The sequence below is a fragment of the Gavialis gangeticus genome, unplaced genomic scaffold (genome assembly GCF_001723915.1).
Source record: "Gavialis gangeticus isolate Ggan-Ray unplaced genomic scaffold, GavGan_comp1, whole genome shotgun sequence".
Taxonomy (NCBI): domain Eukaryota; kingdom Metazoa; phylum Chordata; order Crocodylia; family Gavialidae; genus Gavialis; species Gavialis gangeticus.
Window position 1 is genome coordinate 256,031,413 of NW_017729032.1, and position 18,632 is coordinate 256,050,044.

The window sequence follows — 18,632 nt, forward strand, 5'->3', positions numbered from 1 at the left end:
GTTTCACCGGTTGCCCCCACAACCAGCACCTGTGCTGCCCTGGTGACTGGCAGCTCAGCTTCCCCCTTCTCACCGCTAGGGCACTCTCTGGGGCCATCCCTGTTCTTAGGCGCAGGGCACCTAAGTGCTCTGGACACTGATACTACAACCATCCAGGTTTATCTTAATCAGTTTATACCATTTTGAAAGCAGTTTATGTGCACTGAACTTGTTGTGGTACAGATTTGAACTAGTTTCTGATCCCTTATGACTGTTTATATGTAATTTCTGTCCCTAGTCTAGAGGAACTGAGTTAGTTTTCTATGTCCTTAAACCTCCTACCACAAAACTAGGGGCTCATATACAAAGGGTTAGTGGGAACACATTTGTGTTGAATGAAAGAAAATGTCAATGAAATATTTCACATCTGTTTATGAAAAAGCAACTTTATATATCGAGGTACTTGAAAAAGTTCCTGTGTTGTTTTCCCATCCATGCATATATGGATATGCATATACATGTATGGATATACAGAGAGCAGCGTTCCCTCTAAGCTGTGAGGCATCCACAGCTGTCCAGACGCACCTGGCAGCATGGTATGAGCTTGCCTACGTGGCCGCGCACACCACACAGCTTAAAGGGAACACTGATGAAGTATATCACAAGTGGGTATATGAAGATACATACATATTCTATATAGAATAGAATGCATGTATGCATGTATAAATAAGTGAATGTGAGTGTTTACATATTAAAAGTCTTATCTTGAACTTAAAAATATGGATCTGCCCTCACATTCTTCTGTATTACCCTCTTTCCTTTTCTCCCATTAATACTTACATTTCTCTTTGGTACTGACACCATTTTCTGACCCCTAAAATTATTATAAAAGTACAAAACAGAAGCAGAATTGTCATAACTGCTGGCCAAGGGAACTGGTTATTGCTTTTATTCTTCACAGTACCTGAAGAAATAGGGAAAAGTAATTCAAATTCAAGTTCCAGTTAGTAAGAGACAAAGGAAAATAATTTCTACTTGATTTAATTAATCAGGCAACATTCCATACATGTATGCACAGTAGCCCCAAACTTATGTGGAATTTCCAGCACCTTTACATTTAGGTGTCTAAATTAGGATTTAGATACTGAAGTGGTTTAATTTTAATTGGTGCTAAGATTACAATTCCATTTGAAGCATTCCCTACTTCTAAAGATTAGAGTACTTACCAAGGTATTTTTTTAGGTTGAAATAACTGACTTACATACCCCTTCCCCCCATTGAGCTTTGGAGATGCTATGAGATTGAGAAACCAAGAGAAATGTGTTCCCAAAGCAGACATCTGTATCAATTTTTGATCGGACCCATACCAATCCATTTTGACATTTTCTAAACAGATATCATGCTCTGGAAGAATTTGTTCAGTTTTCTGACCTAGGGATAGTCCTCCAAGAACTCACTCAATATTTTGGTTTCCTACGAAAGGATATTTGGATGCATTAGCTAGTTTTACAAGACTTCTCATAGATGGAAATATATTTATCAAAGATACTTGCTCCTCAGTTTAATGCTAAGTCCCCGCCACCCCGCAGTACAGACTGAAGGCTAAAACAACTTGAAGCCACACTAGAATGCAGAGCACTGGTACTATTTAGTAAAATTTTGGACTCAGTGGTAAAGAAATATAGCAATTTTTAAGCACAGTGTTAAATTGCTTAGCTTCAGTTTTCACAGCCCTTGGGTACCTCCAGATGAGCACACGCATGTGGTTTGTGGCACCTCAAAACTGTTTGAGGTGCCATAAATCACCTGCAAATCTGCAGAGTGGCATCAAAATTTTATACCAGGAACTCCCAGTATCACAAACATCCACCGCAAAAAAAACCTGGCACAGCGCAAGCTCCAGAAGCGTGTGCCAGCAGACATGGAGGCTGGGTTCTCCAGAGAGACACTTTGGCTGCTGTCCAGAGTGTCTTCCCTCCTTTAATTCTCCCCTAGCTCTTCCAGCATGGCAGGGCTCGAAAGGAGTGGGGGAACATCTGTTCTTTGAAGGGGGATATTTTGACCTCCACCAAAACAAGCACAGGGGCATGAACAGCACCAAAAAGCAAATTTGTGCCATTGCTATTTTAAATATGCACACTTTTCTGGATGTACCCCCTTGTTACTGAGCATTTCTCTATTGGAGTTAATTGAACAACATTTATAACTGCTCAGACAATCTGAGTCAAAAGCTCACAATCAGGCACAGAAGCTCTATTTTTAACTTAATACTACTTTTCCTCTACTGAGGTGAAAAAATACCTTGCATCTTTGGCGTGAGTGAAAGAACACAAAAATACATTTTTCATTTCCATATTTTTGGAACAGTAGTTTGGATGATTGCTACAATGGTATAGTATCTCAATAATCTTATCAGAGATACCTCAATCTCAAACTTCAGATTAAAAAACACAACTGCCCAATGTAAGGGCAACTATGATAACATGAACATAATTTGAATTTATATAATCTGACAGTGGAAAAATACACAAAGCACAGAAGTTGGACTTACCCATATTATTGTCCAGATTCTTTGTTGTAGATAGGTTTTCCCATCTAGTAAATGAAGTTAGGCTGGCTACTGTGGCAGAGGATAAATTACCTAGAAAGATATTAACACCAATCTATTAACAGCCTGCTTGCTTTTATTACTGAAAGTATTTAGAAATCAGTTTTCTATCTAATTTAAGAACCTAATGACCAAGACTAAAAATCAGATGCCAAAATCTAAATCTAAGATACAGACACACATCAATATCTGAACAAAATTTTGATTCATGATACACTGGATAAAAGCAAGCCTTTATAAAAAATCAAGTAGAACAACATTTGTGCAAAAACAATGGCACAGCACTTCTATGAAAGAGAAAGCATTCCACCTGCTCTATATAGATGGAGTAATGGAAACCAAGAGAAATTAGGTTACTTTGTAAAGTCAAATGGAGTCTGACAGCAAATCCAGTAATATAACCCCAGTCTCCTAACTCCAAGTATTGTGTCTACACCACAAATACCATCCTTTGTTTGCTTGTAAACAGTTCCTTTCCCTTCCTACTCTTACTAAAATAGCTAAATAGTATGTGTTCTCATGACTGGTACTGCCTTAGGACATTTTTAGTTTTTTTCTGTACCAGTCCCTCTAGTTCATGACATTTTCCAAATTAACACCTACAATACTTAACCAGATGACGACGTTTGTATGAGAACTGACAGCACTTACCATGAGGTGGGGTTATATTTTGACTATGATGGGTTGTACTCATGAAGCTTTGTTGGGGTGCAGTAGTAGAGGCATTCCTTCCTGTATAAAACAATCATTTCCAAATTACATTTTACAAGCTGTTATTGCTACCTCAGCATTAGCATTGGTACTTTATGGTACTTCTCCTCTGACACTAGTAGCAAATGAAATAACAGACATAACAGAAAAAACACTGGCACCGTGGTGGGTACTTAAATCTAATATACCCAAATGTAAATGCCATTGCTTAAACAAGCAGAAAATGCTGTATTTATTCACATACCACATGCACCCTTCCCTCACCCATCAAATCAACCCTCCAAAATTGGGGTGTGCCTCTTAAGCAGGGAAGCTAAATTTTCCTCGCTGGAATAGAAGCAGGGTGGAATAGAGCTGCCAGTCATAGCTGCCACTTTTCTCTGGGGCTGCAAACTGTAAGGGAAGAGTCCAGTGTTAACTCTTTCAGCCACTGGTGGCTTTTGGTTGAAAAGCAACTGAGCTGGGTAAATGAGCTGCTGAATGCACTCTGTAGTATCTTGATGAGGCTTGTGGTGTGGAAACAACACTTTATTATTCACGGCATCTTGTGTAAAGAATTATTTATAGTAAAGAAGTGACCATCTTGCTGCTACTGCCCTAGGGCCTAGTGTTGTGGCCATTCTGTCATACCAGAAAGTCCCTCCTGCCTCACCCAGACTCCTGGGATACCATATTTCCTGAACACTTTATGTTACATAGTTTCATAGACATTAGGGCTGGAAGGGACCTCAGAAGATCACTGAGTCCGGCCCCCTGACCCAGGGGCAGGAAGTCAGCTAGGGTCAAAGGATCCCAGCAAGATAAGTGTCCACAAGCTTCTTAAAGGAGTCCAGAGTAGGTGATTGCACCACCTCTGGAGGGAGTCTATTGCAGGTATTGGGGGCTCAGAGAGTAAAGAAGTTTTTCCTTATGTCCAGTTGACTACAACTCTGGAAAAACCTTTTTTCTACATTCGGCCTTCCAACAAAGAAGATGCATTTCATCTGGCTGGTGTAAAGCACGTGAGAAAATAAGGTACAATATTTGATACAAGCTTTCTCAATGGATTTCTACAAAATGAAGTAATTTGTTTGACTTTTAATGAGTCAAACGTTGTGACAGTCTTAAAAGAAAAACATCAGCTCCAGCTTTGGAGAGAAGGTCATGGTCCTTCTTTTACTCAAACACGTTAAATGCTCAGTTCCAGAAAGGATGAGTGTTTATTGCTGGATTTTTATAACACCTCTGCCTAGTGAAAATGTTTAGCTTTTCAGGGGAGAATACCAAAAAGCCCTACCTACTTATTTTTGGATTTACTGTTTGCATTAATTCAGCATATATCAATCCCAAATGAGATTAATCCCAATTGCGTTAGTACAGTGTCTAGCACAATGATGCACAGTCTGCCTTAAAGAACTTGAAACATAAATGCACATAAATCATGACAAAGACAGGAAATATTAGAAATCATTCTGTTACCAAGACAGAGTGACTTTAAGAACAAAAATACTCAGTACAGCTCTCTCACAACATTTTAGTTTCATATTCTATATTTATGCCATAGCTCAACACACTGCTACCAGGCTTTTTACCATATAGGTTTCATGAATTCATAGCTTCTCTTTGCTTTCTCTAAGAAATTTTATATAATGGTTCTACCTATGATCTAGTTTAATGTTATCACTATGCTACTAAACATTTTTAGTTTCAATTTTGCCACTGACTCAAGTGCTTCCATAACACATCTGCAGATTGAAGTCCACTTTGTATCTATTGACACACACCCTCAGAGAGGGATAACTTCCCTCGAGTGCCTAGCCAGGGAGTCACAAACCTAATGTGAACACAGTTATTGCCTTCAAGGCTAAGTACAAGCAGTCAAAAAGCCCGAGGCTGAATTGATTCAGTCTTTGCAGATTAGTCTAAACTGCCGAGATTAAACTGAAACAGAAGTGAATAGACATTCAGGAAATGCAGCCACATGCCTGCAGTAGCTTATGCCTGCAGAAGCTGAGGGGTGCTGTAAAAACGGCTCTCTGGCACCTCCAGTATGGGCTGTGTTTGCTTTCTCTTCCTGCTGTCCCCAAAGGTTTCTGGGATTTGCTGCTTCTTGCCCAAATTCACAGCAGTAAGACTCTGCAAAGTTGCTCACCACTTCCTCTTCCTGCTTCTAGGTGCCTCTGGGATTTGTAATCCACAGTTGCAGCCAGCAGTAAGTATGAGCAGGGGAAGGGGTGTTTAACCCCCCTCCCTGGCCCCAGACCTCAGTCAGGGTTTGCTTGTTGGGGTAGTCCTCCCCTGCCTTGCAGACTGGCTGTATCCCCAGCTGGGCTTGCCCTCCCACCCCCTTGTCAGCCAGCCCTTATTGCCCCAGCTAGAGAGCAGAGGGGTGGGGCCAGCCTTGCTCTCTGGAGAAGACAGCATAGCCCAACCCAGGGCTGCAAAATATTTTGGGATGCTAGGTGACTGCTGCGATTTAACTTGAACCAGGAAGAGGTCTAGGACAGAAGTTTCATAAACTAGTTTGACCCAGATCAGTTAAGTCTGATACTACATTGAATGAGGTTTATTTTAAACCAGTTTCAGCCATTTTGAAACTGGTTTATATGCACTGAGCTTCTGTTCTGTTACAGGTTTAAACCAGTCTCTGATCACTTAAACTGACTTATCTGCAACTTCCGTCCCTAGCCTAAAGGTTAAACAGTTACGGAATCTGGATTACCCTTTGAGAGGAAATGCTACCATATCTGACTTTCTTTCACAATGTTTAAGTCCAACATTTTTCTGTATCGGAATGGCAAAATCAACTTGAGATCTGATTATCAGTGGAGATTAGCCACACTAAACCCAGTCTCTAATATTCCCTGGGGACCAATGATTGTGTTCTGTAGTGGGATGACCAGTCGCAAAATATAATGCTATTTGCTTCACAACATAGAGTATGTCTAATATTGCACAAGAGATATCAATTTAGCTCCAACTAAAGCTTGCAGATATTGATATTTTATTCCAAAACTCCAAAAACAGAAGATTAGGGCTGATTTGGATTTATTTGCCATCTGTTCATCTCTGGTGGAGATTAAATTTATTTATTTTTAGAAGCCATTTTTTAGCTTGTTACATATGTCTAAGTGTGATGAAATAAACCTGTGGGCAACAGGGGTGCTCATATTAGCAATTTCTATCAAGAATATGGCACACTGTATTACTTCATATGAGACTTTGCATTATAATATAATGTAATCATTGAAGATGCGTTTCAGAAGGAAGGATGGACTGAGCTATTGACATTTGTTTGATCATATGTTAATATATTTTTTGTGGGCCATTACACAGAGGATGATTTCCCACAGAGAATTGTTTTCTTACAGCTATAAGGCAGGCTTTCACGCCAACTTTAAAGAGCTAACAATCATGAAAAAAAAAGTACTTGAAGACTGGTTGGCTTAAGTAAATGGTTGTGCACTATGAAGTCTTTCCCAGGTAGGATAAGATGTTGCATTTTTCTTGAGACAAGTTGTGCCTGTGTTTATTCTAGAGTGGAAGAGTCCCGGGATGGGTGTGTATACACATTGCCCTTCCAATCCAGGTTTAATGAGAGTGGCTGAATGACTGGCTTTCTGCCTTCGATTCAATGATGCAATCCTGGGACAACCACTCAGACAAACTTGTGATGTCCCAGGACAGGGACATTGCAAACAAGAGCTAACCCTTGATATCATGTAAACCTTTTTAGGGTTTATCCTGGGTCAATAGACATGGACATCTGAATGAAACTGCTAATGATTCCTCCCATGACAAATGATGATGTCTGTTTGTTTGTAGCCTCAGAGTAATGACTGAAGATCATTATCAGCTGCTGGCCAGTGACAGCTACATTAAGGTATCAAACCATATCCTTAAGCCTCCTACCGCACTCATGACACTCTCTACAGAAAAAAAAGACTAAATGAAGGGACAATGAAGACTCAGTTACCATCTGCCATTAGAGAGAATACCTAGTCCCCTCTGGATTTGAAGCATAACACAAGGTCAGAGGTGTAATAGAGCAGCCTGGCACTGGAAGGGTGGTTGAGACGGGGTGGGGGCGGGACTTCTGGCTGCTGAATTTGCTGGCATAGATGTGCAGCTGCTGGGGCAGATGTTCTTTTTCTGTTTCCTCCCCAAGTCAGTACCTGGGGTTGCTGTGTGGGTTGCCCTGCCTTAGTTACAACACTGTGTGAGGTCCATCTGTATTGCTTGTATATGCATGTAGAGTCTAGCATGCTATATAAAGCTCATGAAAAGTTCTGGGTAACATATAGGCTAAGATCTTACCAAACAATAATAAATCTAAAAATATCTGTGTCATTTACTTACTCAAGGGTGTTGTTGTCTCACTTGAAGATGTAGAATTGCCATGACCACCTGTGTCTGTTGTAGGATTAAGCTGGCCTGTTGGAAGAGGAACACTTTGCAAAAGTTGCTCTACAGAAATATTGCCATTTCCCTTTCCCATGGCATTGTTCCATGACAGACAAATGCTCATGATTTCCCTATTTAGTAGTAGTTGTGGTTAATTCACAGACAAACACATTTAAGGAACAAATGGGTATTTCAGCACAAAACTTTGCTGTGAACTAGGAACACAGAAGGACTGTAATTGACTAGGTTTGTGAAAGTTTCTAGGGAAGCTAGTCTCAATTTGACACAAACTACACCTGAAAATTTCATCTGAAGTCTGGATGCTTTGGATTGAATGTTGGGTCTTGTTTAAAGATGAAGCCAGTAAAAGATGAGGGCAAACACAGGTAAAATTGTGGAAAAGGGTACATGGACTTCTATCACAGAAAGTCAGGATAGGAAGGGACCTCAGGAGGTCACCTAGTCCAACCCCCTGCTGAAAGTCCCAACTAGATCATGCCAGCCAAAGCTTTGTCTATCTGGGTTTTGAAAATAATATGAAGCCCTTATTTTTCCAGCTCCAGTGAGCAGATATTTTAAAGGGTGTGAGAGTTCAGGAATCCTTTCTGAAATACAATACTACCTCTCTACTCATTTAAGAGTTCAGAAAGAATCAAGCAAAATGCTTAGTATTCCTAAGCATATCCTGAACCAGCTACTTAATCAGACATTCAAACTCTGACACAAAGCAAATAGTCTTCCCAAAACCTCTATTTACCCAGGCTTCTTTCAGACTTGCTAAAGAAAGTCAAACCTTCCTGACACCTGTCTGCACTGTGCCATCTAAGAACTGGTGCAAGCATAAGAAGGTGAGACAAAGCTATTACCTAACACTCAAAATCTAGGCATCTCTGGTGTTACACTTGAGGGATTAATAAAGCAGCTAAGCGAAGAACAGGTTGCACTTTCAAGAGGTCTTGTTCTGCCTTCCCCAATCTATTTGTGTTCACTTGTAACACTTCCTTCATCCCAGCTGTCTTGTGGATTTCCATTAAGAATACATGAAATAAGAGAAGCTAAATCAAACAACTTTTGTACTTATGAAGATTTAGAGGGCAAATCCTCTACACTTCCTAACTCAGCTGCTTCCCAGAGGAAAGGGTGACATGGATGTGGAAAGAGATGAGGGAGTTAGAGAGGATGAAGTGGTGTTAATGCAGAACACTTCACAATTCAAAGGCCCCTAACGCCCTGCTCTACAATGCAACTGTAACTGATTCCTTTGATTTAGTTACCACACAGCTATTTCCTGATCTGGTCCCAGGGGACCAGCTGTGTGGAGGTTCTGATTACACCACAACTTTTTCACCCATGCTTTCTGAACTCTTTACAACACATGTTCCTGCTAAGCTGGCAACTCAATTATGTTGGTAGTATAGTATTAGCATTAACTGCTCAGCTCCCTTATACTTGTGTAATATAGGGCAAGATAGAAGGCTCATTTTATTCAGCAGCTCTCTGCCTGTTCCTGTATAACCCAGATGACTGAACCATCTTATTGTGTGTATATTGCCAACAGAGTTTTGCACTATTTTCTTCCCTCCAGTATGTAGTTTACAATTCTTTTCTTCCTCACTATTTACATTGCCAGTGTCTTTGTGGATATCTGTTGGGCTGTATTTTATGGAACCTTAACTGTAGCGCTTAAGTATCCTATGTGATACATACCAGAATCAAGTGGAGTGGTCTGTTCCTATCAGATTTAAGTTTGTGAGTGTTAAGCTGCTAGAGGGGCAGTCATATATTTAGGGCCCTAATCACCTTTGCAATAAAGAGAATTCCTGCTAACTTGAAACAGAAGTTACACGGCCCAAAAAGGCTGTTTATCCCAAGTAAGACATTTCTCTTCAAGGAAGACAATGAGCTTGATATTACAAGGAAATATAGAACTAAGTATGGTGTATGCCATGATAACCAATTAACAGCCTTCATAAATCTCTGCCTTCCAAAAACCTGCATTGTATTTGGTTGTGACAGCTGTAATTAAAAGAAATGGACTGTGGAATTATGGCAACAGTAGATTAGAGTAACACATGACACCAGAATAGAGTAAATTTACCCAAGAGAGTAAACTTAAAAACCAGAATCAAGCAATGCTTTGCACATAATCCCCTTCTTAGAAGTTTAAAATGACTGAAGGCAAATGCTAAACATACAGATATTGCTTGCAAGTCAATATTAGAATATATAAATGCATTGTCATCTGCGAGCCATGCCTATGGTGGTATTGTCAGGAAGATGGGGATTAGGAGTACTGTGTAGCATTAAGTCTTCTCCATACTCTTAGGAATGACATTTTTTACTATAGGGATGTCCAACTTCTAAGTGGCTGGGGGTCAGACACTGCCTGATGCGCAGGCAGCCTCCAACATGCACATGCACACTGCTTCAATCTGCACATGTGTGACCACTCAGCTCTCCCACTGCACCATGCCACAGGCTCCCCCACTGCTGTGGGTGGAACCCCTGCCCCTGGACTGGGAGCAGGAAGCAAAAGCTTAGGAAGGTGCATGTGCGGGGGAGAGGGGGGTGGGGAGGGATGGAAAACACCTAGAGACCCTGGTTGCAGCAGCCACATGTGGCCCATGGGCCACCAGTTAGGCAGTCCTGCTTTACTGCATGTAGTTCATCTTTAAAATACTGGAGCTGTTTGTACAACATTGGACTATGAGACTGAGTAGATAGGGAAGGGAAAAAAAACTTGCCTAATCTTGGAATTTATAAGCTACCAGCCCTTTAGGAAAGGGCAAACAACTAGGCCTCAAAATGGGAATATCCTCTAAAAAGGCAGTGTTTGAAAGGGGTAGGGGGATGCTTTTTCCAGGGAGACTGGAAAAAGCATCCCCACCTCCTCCTCCCCACAATTACTAGCCAAAACAACCTCTCTATTTTGAGATCCCACCAAAACACATTCAAGGCACAGACAGAAGAGCAGCTCCCTTTTTTATCTCATGGAGCTTTGCAGAAAGCACCATGAGTTACAACAATCCCCCAAACCCAGCAGAAGTTGCTGTCATGTCCCCGTGTCCCGGGGGTTGAGGAATCCAGCTGCTGGCTGTCAGCCTGCAGCTGGTTTCCCCTAGCAATGCTCCTTCCCACTCCCAGCCCTGATGCTGTTTTCAGAATGGGAGGGGGGACAGGAAGCAGAGGAAGCTCATTTTGGGGGTTCCCCAGGCAGTGCTGGAGGGTGGGATGGGTGGATTAGAGCACCCCCACCTCAGGGGGCCCCAGTCTACCTGCCCCACCCTCCAGTTCTAGTTGAAAAACCCCAGATCAAACTCTCTCCACTCCCTTTCCCCCCTCCAATTCTGAAGATAGTACCAAAGTAGGGCTGAACTGCAGTCAGCTTTGCATGCAGACACAACTTACTGAAGTAAGTTTTGGAGCATCTTCACCTGCACCTACATGCAACGATAGTTCAGAGTTTCACAGGATCAGGCCCTTTTAAAATGCTCTGCAGTTGTGTATTTTTGTTTGGCTGTAGAGCACTTTCAGGGACCAGATCAGGCAAACGTTGTCACTTCTGTCTGCACTTACAAGGTGAGAGGCTTAGAACTTAGTCTACTTTAGATTTATCTGTTGTAGTGTTGTCAGGTGTACAACAGATATTTGTTGCAAGTTAATCCCTCCAGGAGAGTGGGATTAAAACTTAATACTTCCAAGTAAGTCACACTTCACTGTGCAAACTCCACTGTCAGCAAATCCCCATGGGGTCTGCCACAGAGAGAAAAGAGAAAAAAAAGCAGAGTCATACACTGTAAATTTGTTATTTACTACTGTACTGTGCATATGCTCTGTTGCTCTGATACTTAGTTTCATTTTTTTCTAGCTGTAATGTGATTCCATTTCTACATACCATCATGTGTGTATGTATATGTTGGGCAGGGGGATAGTTAAGTAAATCCACTTTCAAAAACTAATGCATATTAGGGCTGTGCAAAGCTTCGGTCACTGATTTGATTTGGCAGAGATTTGACCTGATTCGGTGGCCAAATCTCCGAATCGAATCAGGAGACCCTTTAATTTCTCCGAATTGAACCAGAACCCTCTGAATCTATTCGGAGAGATTTGACAATTTGGACAGACACTGCTTTAAGTGTTTTTTCTACATACCTCAAGGTAGCAGGCAGCTCATAAATGCCAAGATGCTGGGGCAGATGGAGCATCCCACAGCAGTGTGGGGGACTCCCCAGCATACATGGCAGTGGACCTGAAGTACTTCTGGTCCACTTCTGGGTCCACTGAGGAGTGTGCAGGAGTCCCTCCCCACCTCCCCAGCTCAGTGACTGGTGCCTCTTGGGCCTGGGGGGGCACCAGGGGTCCCCCCATGGCCGGTTGACTGGTACCTTGAGGTATGTAGAAAAAATATTTAAAGCTGTGTCTATGGCTGAATCTCTGATTCTCTGAATCAGCATCAAATCTTCAGATTTGGATTTGGACAAATCAAATTGGGACAGTGATCCGAATCACTGTCCCCGATTCAGGATCTGAATCAAATGTGGCCTGTTTTGCACACCCCTGCATATATCCTGAAACATAAAAATATAATATAAGAGCAGAGCAGCATTTTTCACATCATTTTATTCTTAAACTCTCACGTATAACAGAGGAAAATGGAAACATAGCTATTGTTTTAATTTAGAATGAGTGCTCTTTCACAAACCCCTTTCCTCCCACCCCCAAAACAAGTCCTTGTATGCCTCACTGGAATATGAATTAATATAACCACTGGTCATTGCATACAGAAATCACACAGAGGCCCTGCTAACAGCATGAACCCAAGTAGGCCCAAAACAAATACAAAAACTAGGCATACCATATATGGCTTGAACAAATGCTGGGAAAGTATTTCATTAGTTTTAAAGGAACCTCTAAGGCTGATAGATAGAAAGTGAATTAATAAAATAAATACAGAACACCAAAACAAAGACCAAAGTATCCCTATCTGATGGGAAGTTTACACTAATTGGTGAGAAGTCAAGGATGTGGATGATGCCATCTAAATGTTTTAATAATTGGTAAGCATTAGCATCTGCTTTGATTAATGAATAAAAAGGGAACTGGGAACCCTTAGTACTTTGTACTGGTCCTAGGGGTTATGTCCACGCCTGTACCATGCCTGCAAATGACCTGGCTAGCACCACAGACTAGCTGGTCATGGATATTAGTGTTTAGGTTCGTTTGTAGACAATATCCCTGGCCAAGCTCTATCACTGAGCCAGAGCCTTTTTCCTATAAACACAAGGGCACAGCATCACAAATGGTATCCTGATAGCTCATTCACAGGCCATCCCAAGGAAGGGAGCCTGATGTGACTGGCAACACCTAAACCCATAGCAACACTGATGGAGTCAGATGACAAGACTGAAAGTCTGCCATGACTATACTGGTGACCCCTGATATCAAGTACTGAATGTCTACATATGTAACTTTTGTTACACTTCAGACTATAGAATAAGTCTGCATTATTCCTACCTTGTATGGTGGATGCAGGTGCCGAGGTCCCATCACTTGTAAAATATAGGGAAGTTGAAGGTGTAGGTTTAAGACCTACAGGGGGGGAAAAAAAAAAACCACTGTATGGTATCTATTTAGCAAGGTGCTTATTATTCAAGAGGATCTCAAGGATCGATGGTCTACAGACAGCCTAAAGCATATTTACCTTGCGATGTTAAAATAGGTGCTGAAGTTACTTGACTTGTGAAATCTAGGGAGGCTGAAGTTTTTGTTCTAAGGCCTACAGAAAAAAGGACATTGTACAGTATTTGATTAGCAGGGCTCTACTATACACATTACAAGAGGACCTATAGCAATGGTTCCCAATTGGGGTATGCAGCATCCTGGGGTGCCATGAGAACCTACCATGATGCTGGCATTGCTACCACTGCCAGAGAGTAAAATTCTCTGAACTGAGAAACAATGACAACAGAAAGTTGTGTTGCCTGCATGACATTATGCAAGCAGACATGCTATTTCTGCTGCAGCTTTTCCCAGTTCACCTCTGATGTGCATCTTGAAAACAGGTACACAAGACATTTTCATCCTGCAGCAGCAGCAACTTGGAGGAGATAAATGCCACTGGCACCAGATAGAACTTGCATGCCTCTATAATGCAATGCAGGCAACTCACCTTTCTGCTGTAGCCATTTCTCAGTTCAGTTGTCCTGCTTCTTGAAAACAGGTGTGTGCAGAACTGTTTCATCTGTCCTGAGCACTTCTGTTTCTGTGAGACTTAACAGGGTCAGACTGGAAAGGGCTGCAGCTGCCACAGCCACTTTCCAATCTGGCTCTACAGGAGGTGTGCAGGGCGGATCTACCTGGTCATGGCAGTGGTGTCAGTGGAGTGAGCATAATGTAATTATAAGGATCTGATCAGTGAATAAATAATTACTAATTAGCAATATAGTTATAATGTTTATGTTCTATTAAATATTAATACAAGTATATTAGTTTCTTTCAAATGGGGTGACATGAAAAGTTTTGGAGTGGTGCCTAGAGTCTAAAAAGTTTGAGAACTGTTGACCTATAGAATTGAAGGTCAAGACAACCAGAATCATATTTACTTTGCATTGTGGAAACAGGTACTGAGGTTACTTGATTTAAGAAACTTAGAGAAGCTGAAGGTGTACTTTGAATCCCTTCAAAAATACAAGTGACATCATATGGCATATGGTAGGTTGGGTGTTTATTATTATCCATATTACAAGAGGACCCAACAGCTCCAAGGTCCAGGCAATGAGCCAATATATAATTAAAAGTTTATTTCAAGGAGCTTACTGACAAAAGTTTAGAAGTAAAGGCCTTTGAGTTTTATATGAAGCAGGTATAAAACTGACTAGGCTGTCAGAATAGGATGGGGTTAATACTAGCCGATGGGGTTAATACTAGAATGTACTCTGTTCTGCTTAATATGTTCTTGTGCAGTGAATTCTATATACTTTATATTCCTATTATTGGGCTAGAAACTGCCTTTCCAGGTATTGTCTGGACATCACAGACCACCGAAAGGGCTTGAGGAATATCAAACCCTGGAAGGTGTTTACCTACACCACTATAGAAGGAGAAGTAGGATATAATCAAGATAACATTAGCTATCTCCAAATTTATTCTGGTAAATGAATAATAGCATTATTTTTTAATGGGTCTATAAGGCTGTCATGCTAAAACACCTCCGTGCACGAATGCATTTCTTTCTTTAACACTATCACTTATATGTATCCAATGCTTATATGTGTGCACTACTTATTCATGAAGCTACATCACTGAGATCCATTATCAAATTGCAACATCTAAAGAGATGTTGATAGATTGCTGTAAGTTAAGTGGAAGACACCAAGTTAATTTCATTTGTGCCCAACCAGTCATGTTATAAAGACATCAGTTTGCCAGACAGGCCAAAGGGAATGCAACCTGACAGTGATGATAGAAAGTTCAAGTGTATGGCACCATTTCTAGAGCACAAATTAATTTGTTGAATATGAATGCGAGATCATTCATTTCATTAAGGGCAAAAACATACAAGGCGCCTATACACATTCATCAAGGCTGCTCCAACGTGCTGTAATTACAGTGCATCAAAGCAGACTCGATTAATCAAGTCTGCTGGAGCGTAGTAATTACTGTGCTCCAAGCTCCAGCGTCAGGTGTATCAGTGTCCCCATGCTGAAAAATGGTGTTGAGGGTGCTTTAATTAAAAGCTGTTTGACGAATTGCTCTAATTAAAGCAGCTCCCCCCACCCCGCCACCTCCCTGAGTGCTTGTGTAAATGCCAACACTTATCGTGTTGGGGGCAATGTAATGTGCTACAGTCATACTAAGTTTTCAATTCAGCATTTTATCATTTTGACATCTCAAGTAAAAACAAACATCACGCAGCTCTCCCAGGATGTGTTATGTCTTTTCTAGCTTAGTTATAGATCATAGCCTATAGGGTTAGGTACAGGCATTACACCTATTGGGCTCTAAGTGCACAGGAAGAGCTCTAAAGCCATAACTAAATGTTCACAGCTCTTAAAGTGCTTTAAAAATGATGAATTGCACTTTAAGTTGACCCTCAATGGATGAAGTATTAGACTAAAGCGATTTTTGTTAAAGCACTTTAATGAACATCTGTTACAGATTCCATCAAAGGTTAACTTAAAGCATGATTGTTGCCATTCCAGGTGACATTGCACTGGCCCTGCCCCCTCAGCTGTTACTGACCCAGGTCAGTAACAGCCTCTGATCCCAGCCCCGTCTCTTCCCTCCAGCCAGCTGTGAGCCGCAACCAGCCAGAGGGAGGGAGGGGGATCTCTCTCCCCACAACCACTCCAGCCTCATGTGGCATGCTACAGCCTGGCTGGGAAGGCCATAGGAGGAGCAGCCTTGGCTCTGCAGTGCACCATTGCCTGGTTGGGGGGAGACAGGGGCTGTGGGGGAAGAGGTTCTGGGCTCTTTATCCCCACAACAGCCCTGGTCCCATGGCACACTACTGCCTAGCCAGGAGTGCTGTAGGGACACAGAGCTAAGACTCCTATTCCCCACCTCTCCCTGGGGCTGGCCAGGAGGGGCCATGGCAGAAAGGATCCAAGGTCTTTCTCCCCATTGCATCCCCAGCCCCACAAAACATCACTGCCTAGCTGGTGGGGATTGTAGGGAAAGGCTCTCAGGTTGGTATCCCCCAGCTGCTGCTGCAAGTTATCACCTGGGAGAGGGGCAGGGCTGAGGAGAGGGACCACTCTAGCAGCCTCCTGGGAGGTGTGTGGGAGTGCCCCCAGTGGCCAGCGTGGGCAGGCTCCAAGCTCCCCCAAATAGCAAACATCTGTTTGCTTCGCTCATACTCTAACTTATACCATTTTAAGTAAAGCACAATAAAAAGCTTCTGCCAGGGGCTTTTTGAATGTCTGTATTTAGTCTAGATTTTCATCTTATGGTGTTACCACATCCCACTGTGGCATGAAAATATACTGAGCTGTGATTATTCACCCTGCCTCATTGTGTACATTCTGCTTAAGGACACAGGAAAAATAAGTAATTCATATTAACTGAAGAATGGAATGAAACACTTTACCTCTGGTGGTCCTCATGGCTGATGAACGTGTTGATACACCAGGGTCTAAGAGCAATCAAATCAAACAAGACCTCATTAAAATAGCCTTTTTGGTACAGCTAAGTCTCGTGTGAAGTTTGAGAAACTAGGGTCACTAAGGGTGCCCAAGTGACAAGGAATTACACAACCTCAAACTGATTTTCCAGAGCAGCCAATACAATCAAGTGCAGAAAGACATGAATGAGGAAAGGCTCAGATGACAGTTGCACCTGTGGAACATGATTAGAGGGAGTACACTAACAAATTAACCTGCCATCAATACAAAATCCACATGCAAAGGTCTGACCCACTCTGCAGGGATGTGCATGTGTGCGCATGCTCATGCACATTAGGAGATGCCGTTTGGGAGAAGGATCAGCAAGATGTGATGGTGTGTGTACTATATCTTTAAAGGGGGCCACATTCTCACGCTTCCTGCTACTGCCCCAGCCTTCTCTGCTCTGTGCCAAGGGCTGGTCTCTTGTATTCCCCTGCACCTCTGATCATCTTCACCACCGAATCATCTGTTGTCCATTATTTTTGGCCACTTTTTCAGTGGTGCGCAGTAAAGAGAGACTGCATTAGGAAGGCATGGTAAACCAGCCCTTGGGACACGGCAGGGAGGGCTGGGGTGGTTGAGATTGGGTAGGTGACCCACTGTTTTAAAAGGTTGCCAACCCCATCTTCGCATACTGCACTGGTCAGTCAGTGCAGCACCTCCCACAGGGTGCTTGGGATGGAATAATTAGCTCTACTGAATAACAGTACCAGGTAGCTCCATCTACAAGCTTCATAGCCTAGCTACATGGTTGCAGCTACACTTCATGCGGTTTAAAAAGCAGCCTGCCGGAAGCAGCGTAGCATGCCTGAAAGCTCTGCCCCCGAGCACATCCATTTCCTGTGCAGGCTTAGTCACAGAACTCATAAACCATGAAACCATAAATCTACTCTGTACCACCTGCAGGCCACTTCTGAGTGCATGTCCCATTGCTAGATTGCTGCTGCTGACAGGGTTTTATAGCTGTCCCTTCTGCTCTGTTCATACTCTGCGGATTCCAGCCAGCTGTTCACTCCTCATGGTTTTCTGTGCTCCTCTAAGGTCTAGGGCATGGATGACTCAAGGAGGAGCTTAGTGTGATAATAGCAGAATACTTAGATTCCCTTAATGTATGTAAAATACTAATACTTTGCTGGGAATGAGACATTCCTGATACTAATCTTCAAGCCAGTACTGTTTTTTCTGCCAGCACAATCCTGCTGATTTCAGATACATATGCAAGTTACTGTTGGCATACCAAATAAAAAGTGTAAGTCTAGTAAACACCAAGGAAAGAAAGTAATCATTTAGCTTGCTACAGAAGTATGTAACTGAGAGTAAAGGGATGAAACAGAAATGCTGTTTTATGCCAGAATTCACTGTACTGTTAATGAGGAAACCAGCGTATTCATTAACAATAGACAGCAGGCTTCTTGTATTGATTGAAGTTAAGCTTCTAGTAATTTTATCTAACATGATTTAATATAAATGCAGTCCATACCTAGGTTACCCCAGTGACTCAGTAACAGTACTTCATGTCAGTGTTTCTCACCCCATGGGTCGCAAACAAAAAGTGGGTCCCACAAATATATGAAAGGGTCATGAACAAGCTTTAAAAATGGGTCAACAAACTTTAAAAGCAGATTCTCCTTTAAAGGAGAAAAATGTGGGAAATGGTGTTTTTTCCCTTGCAGGCTGGCAGAGTTCCCGCCTGCAAGGGGCTGCTTGGGGCCTCCCTGCCCCCCTCTCCCATCCTGCCCCACCCCTTGACAGGTGCCCTGTCCCTTGGTTGCCGTCTTGTGATTGGA

At 42.2% G+C, this 18,632-nt stretch overlaps 1 protein-coding gene across 1 annotated transcript in view; it reads right to left on the reverse strand.

The window, feature by feature from the left end:
• CD96 (CD96 molecule) overlaps positions 1-18,632 on the reverse strand; it is a 56,415-nt gene that overhangs the window by 8,810 nt on the left and 28,973 nt on the right. Inside the window, 7 exon segments of the mRNA XM_019525771.1 lie at positions 820-943; positions 2,531-2,620; positions 3,239-3,319; positions 7,637-7,711; positions 13,196-13,270; positions 13,383-13,457; positions 16,770-16,814. Coding sequence (XP_019381316.1) covers positions 820-943; positions 2,531-2,620; positions 3,239-3,319; positions 7,637-7,711; positions 13,196-13,270; positions 13,383-13,457; positions 16,770-16,814 — 565 coding nt within the window.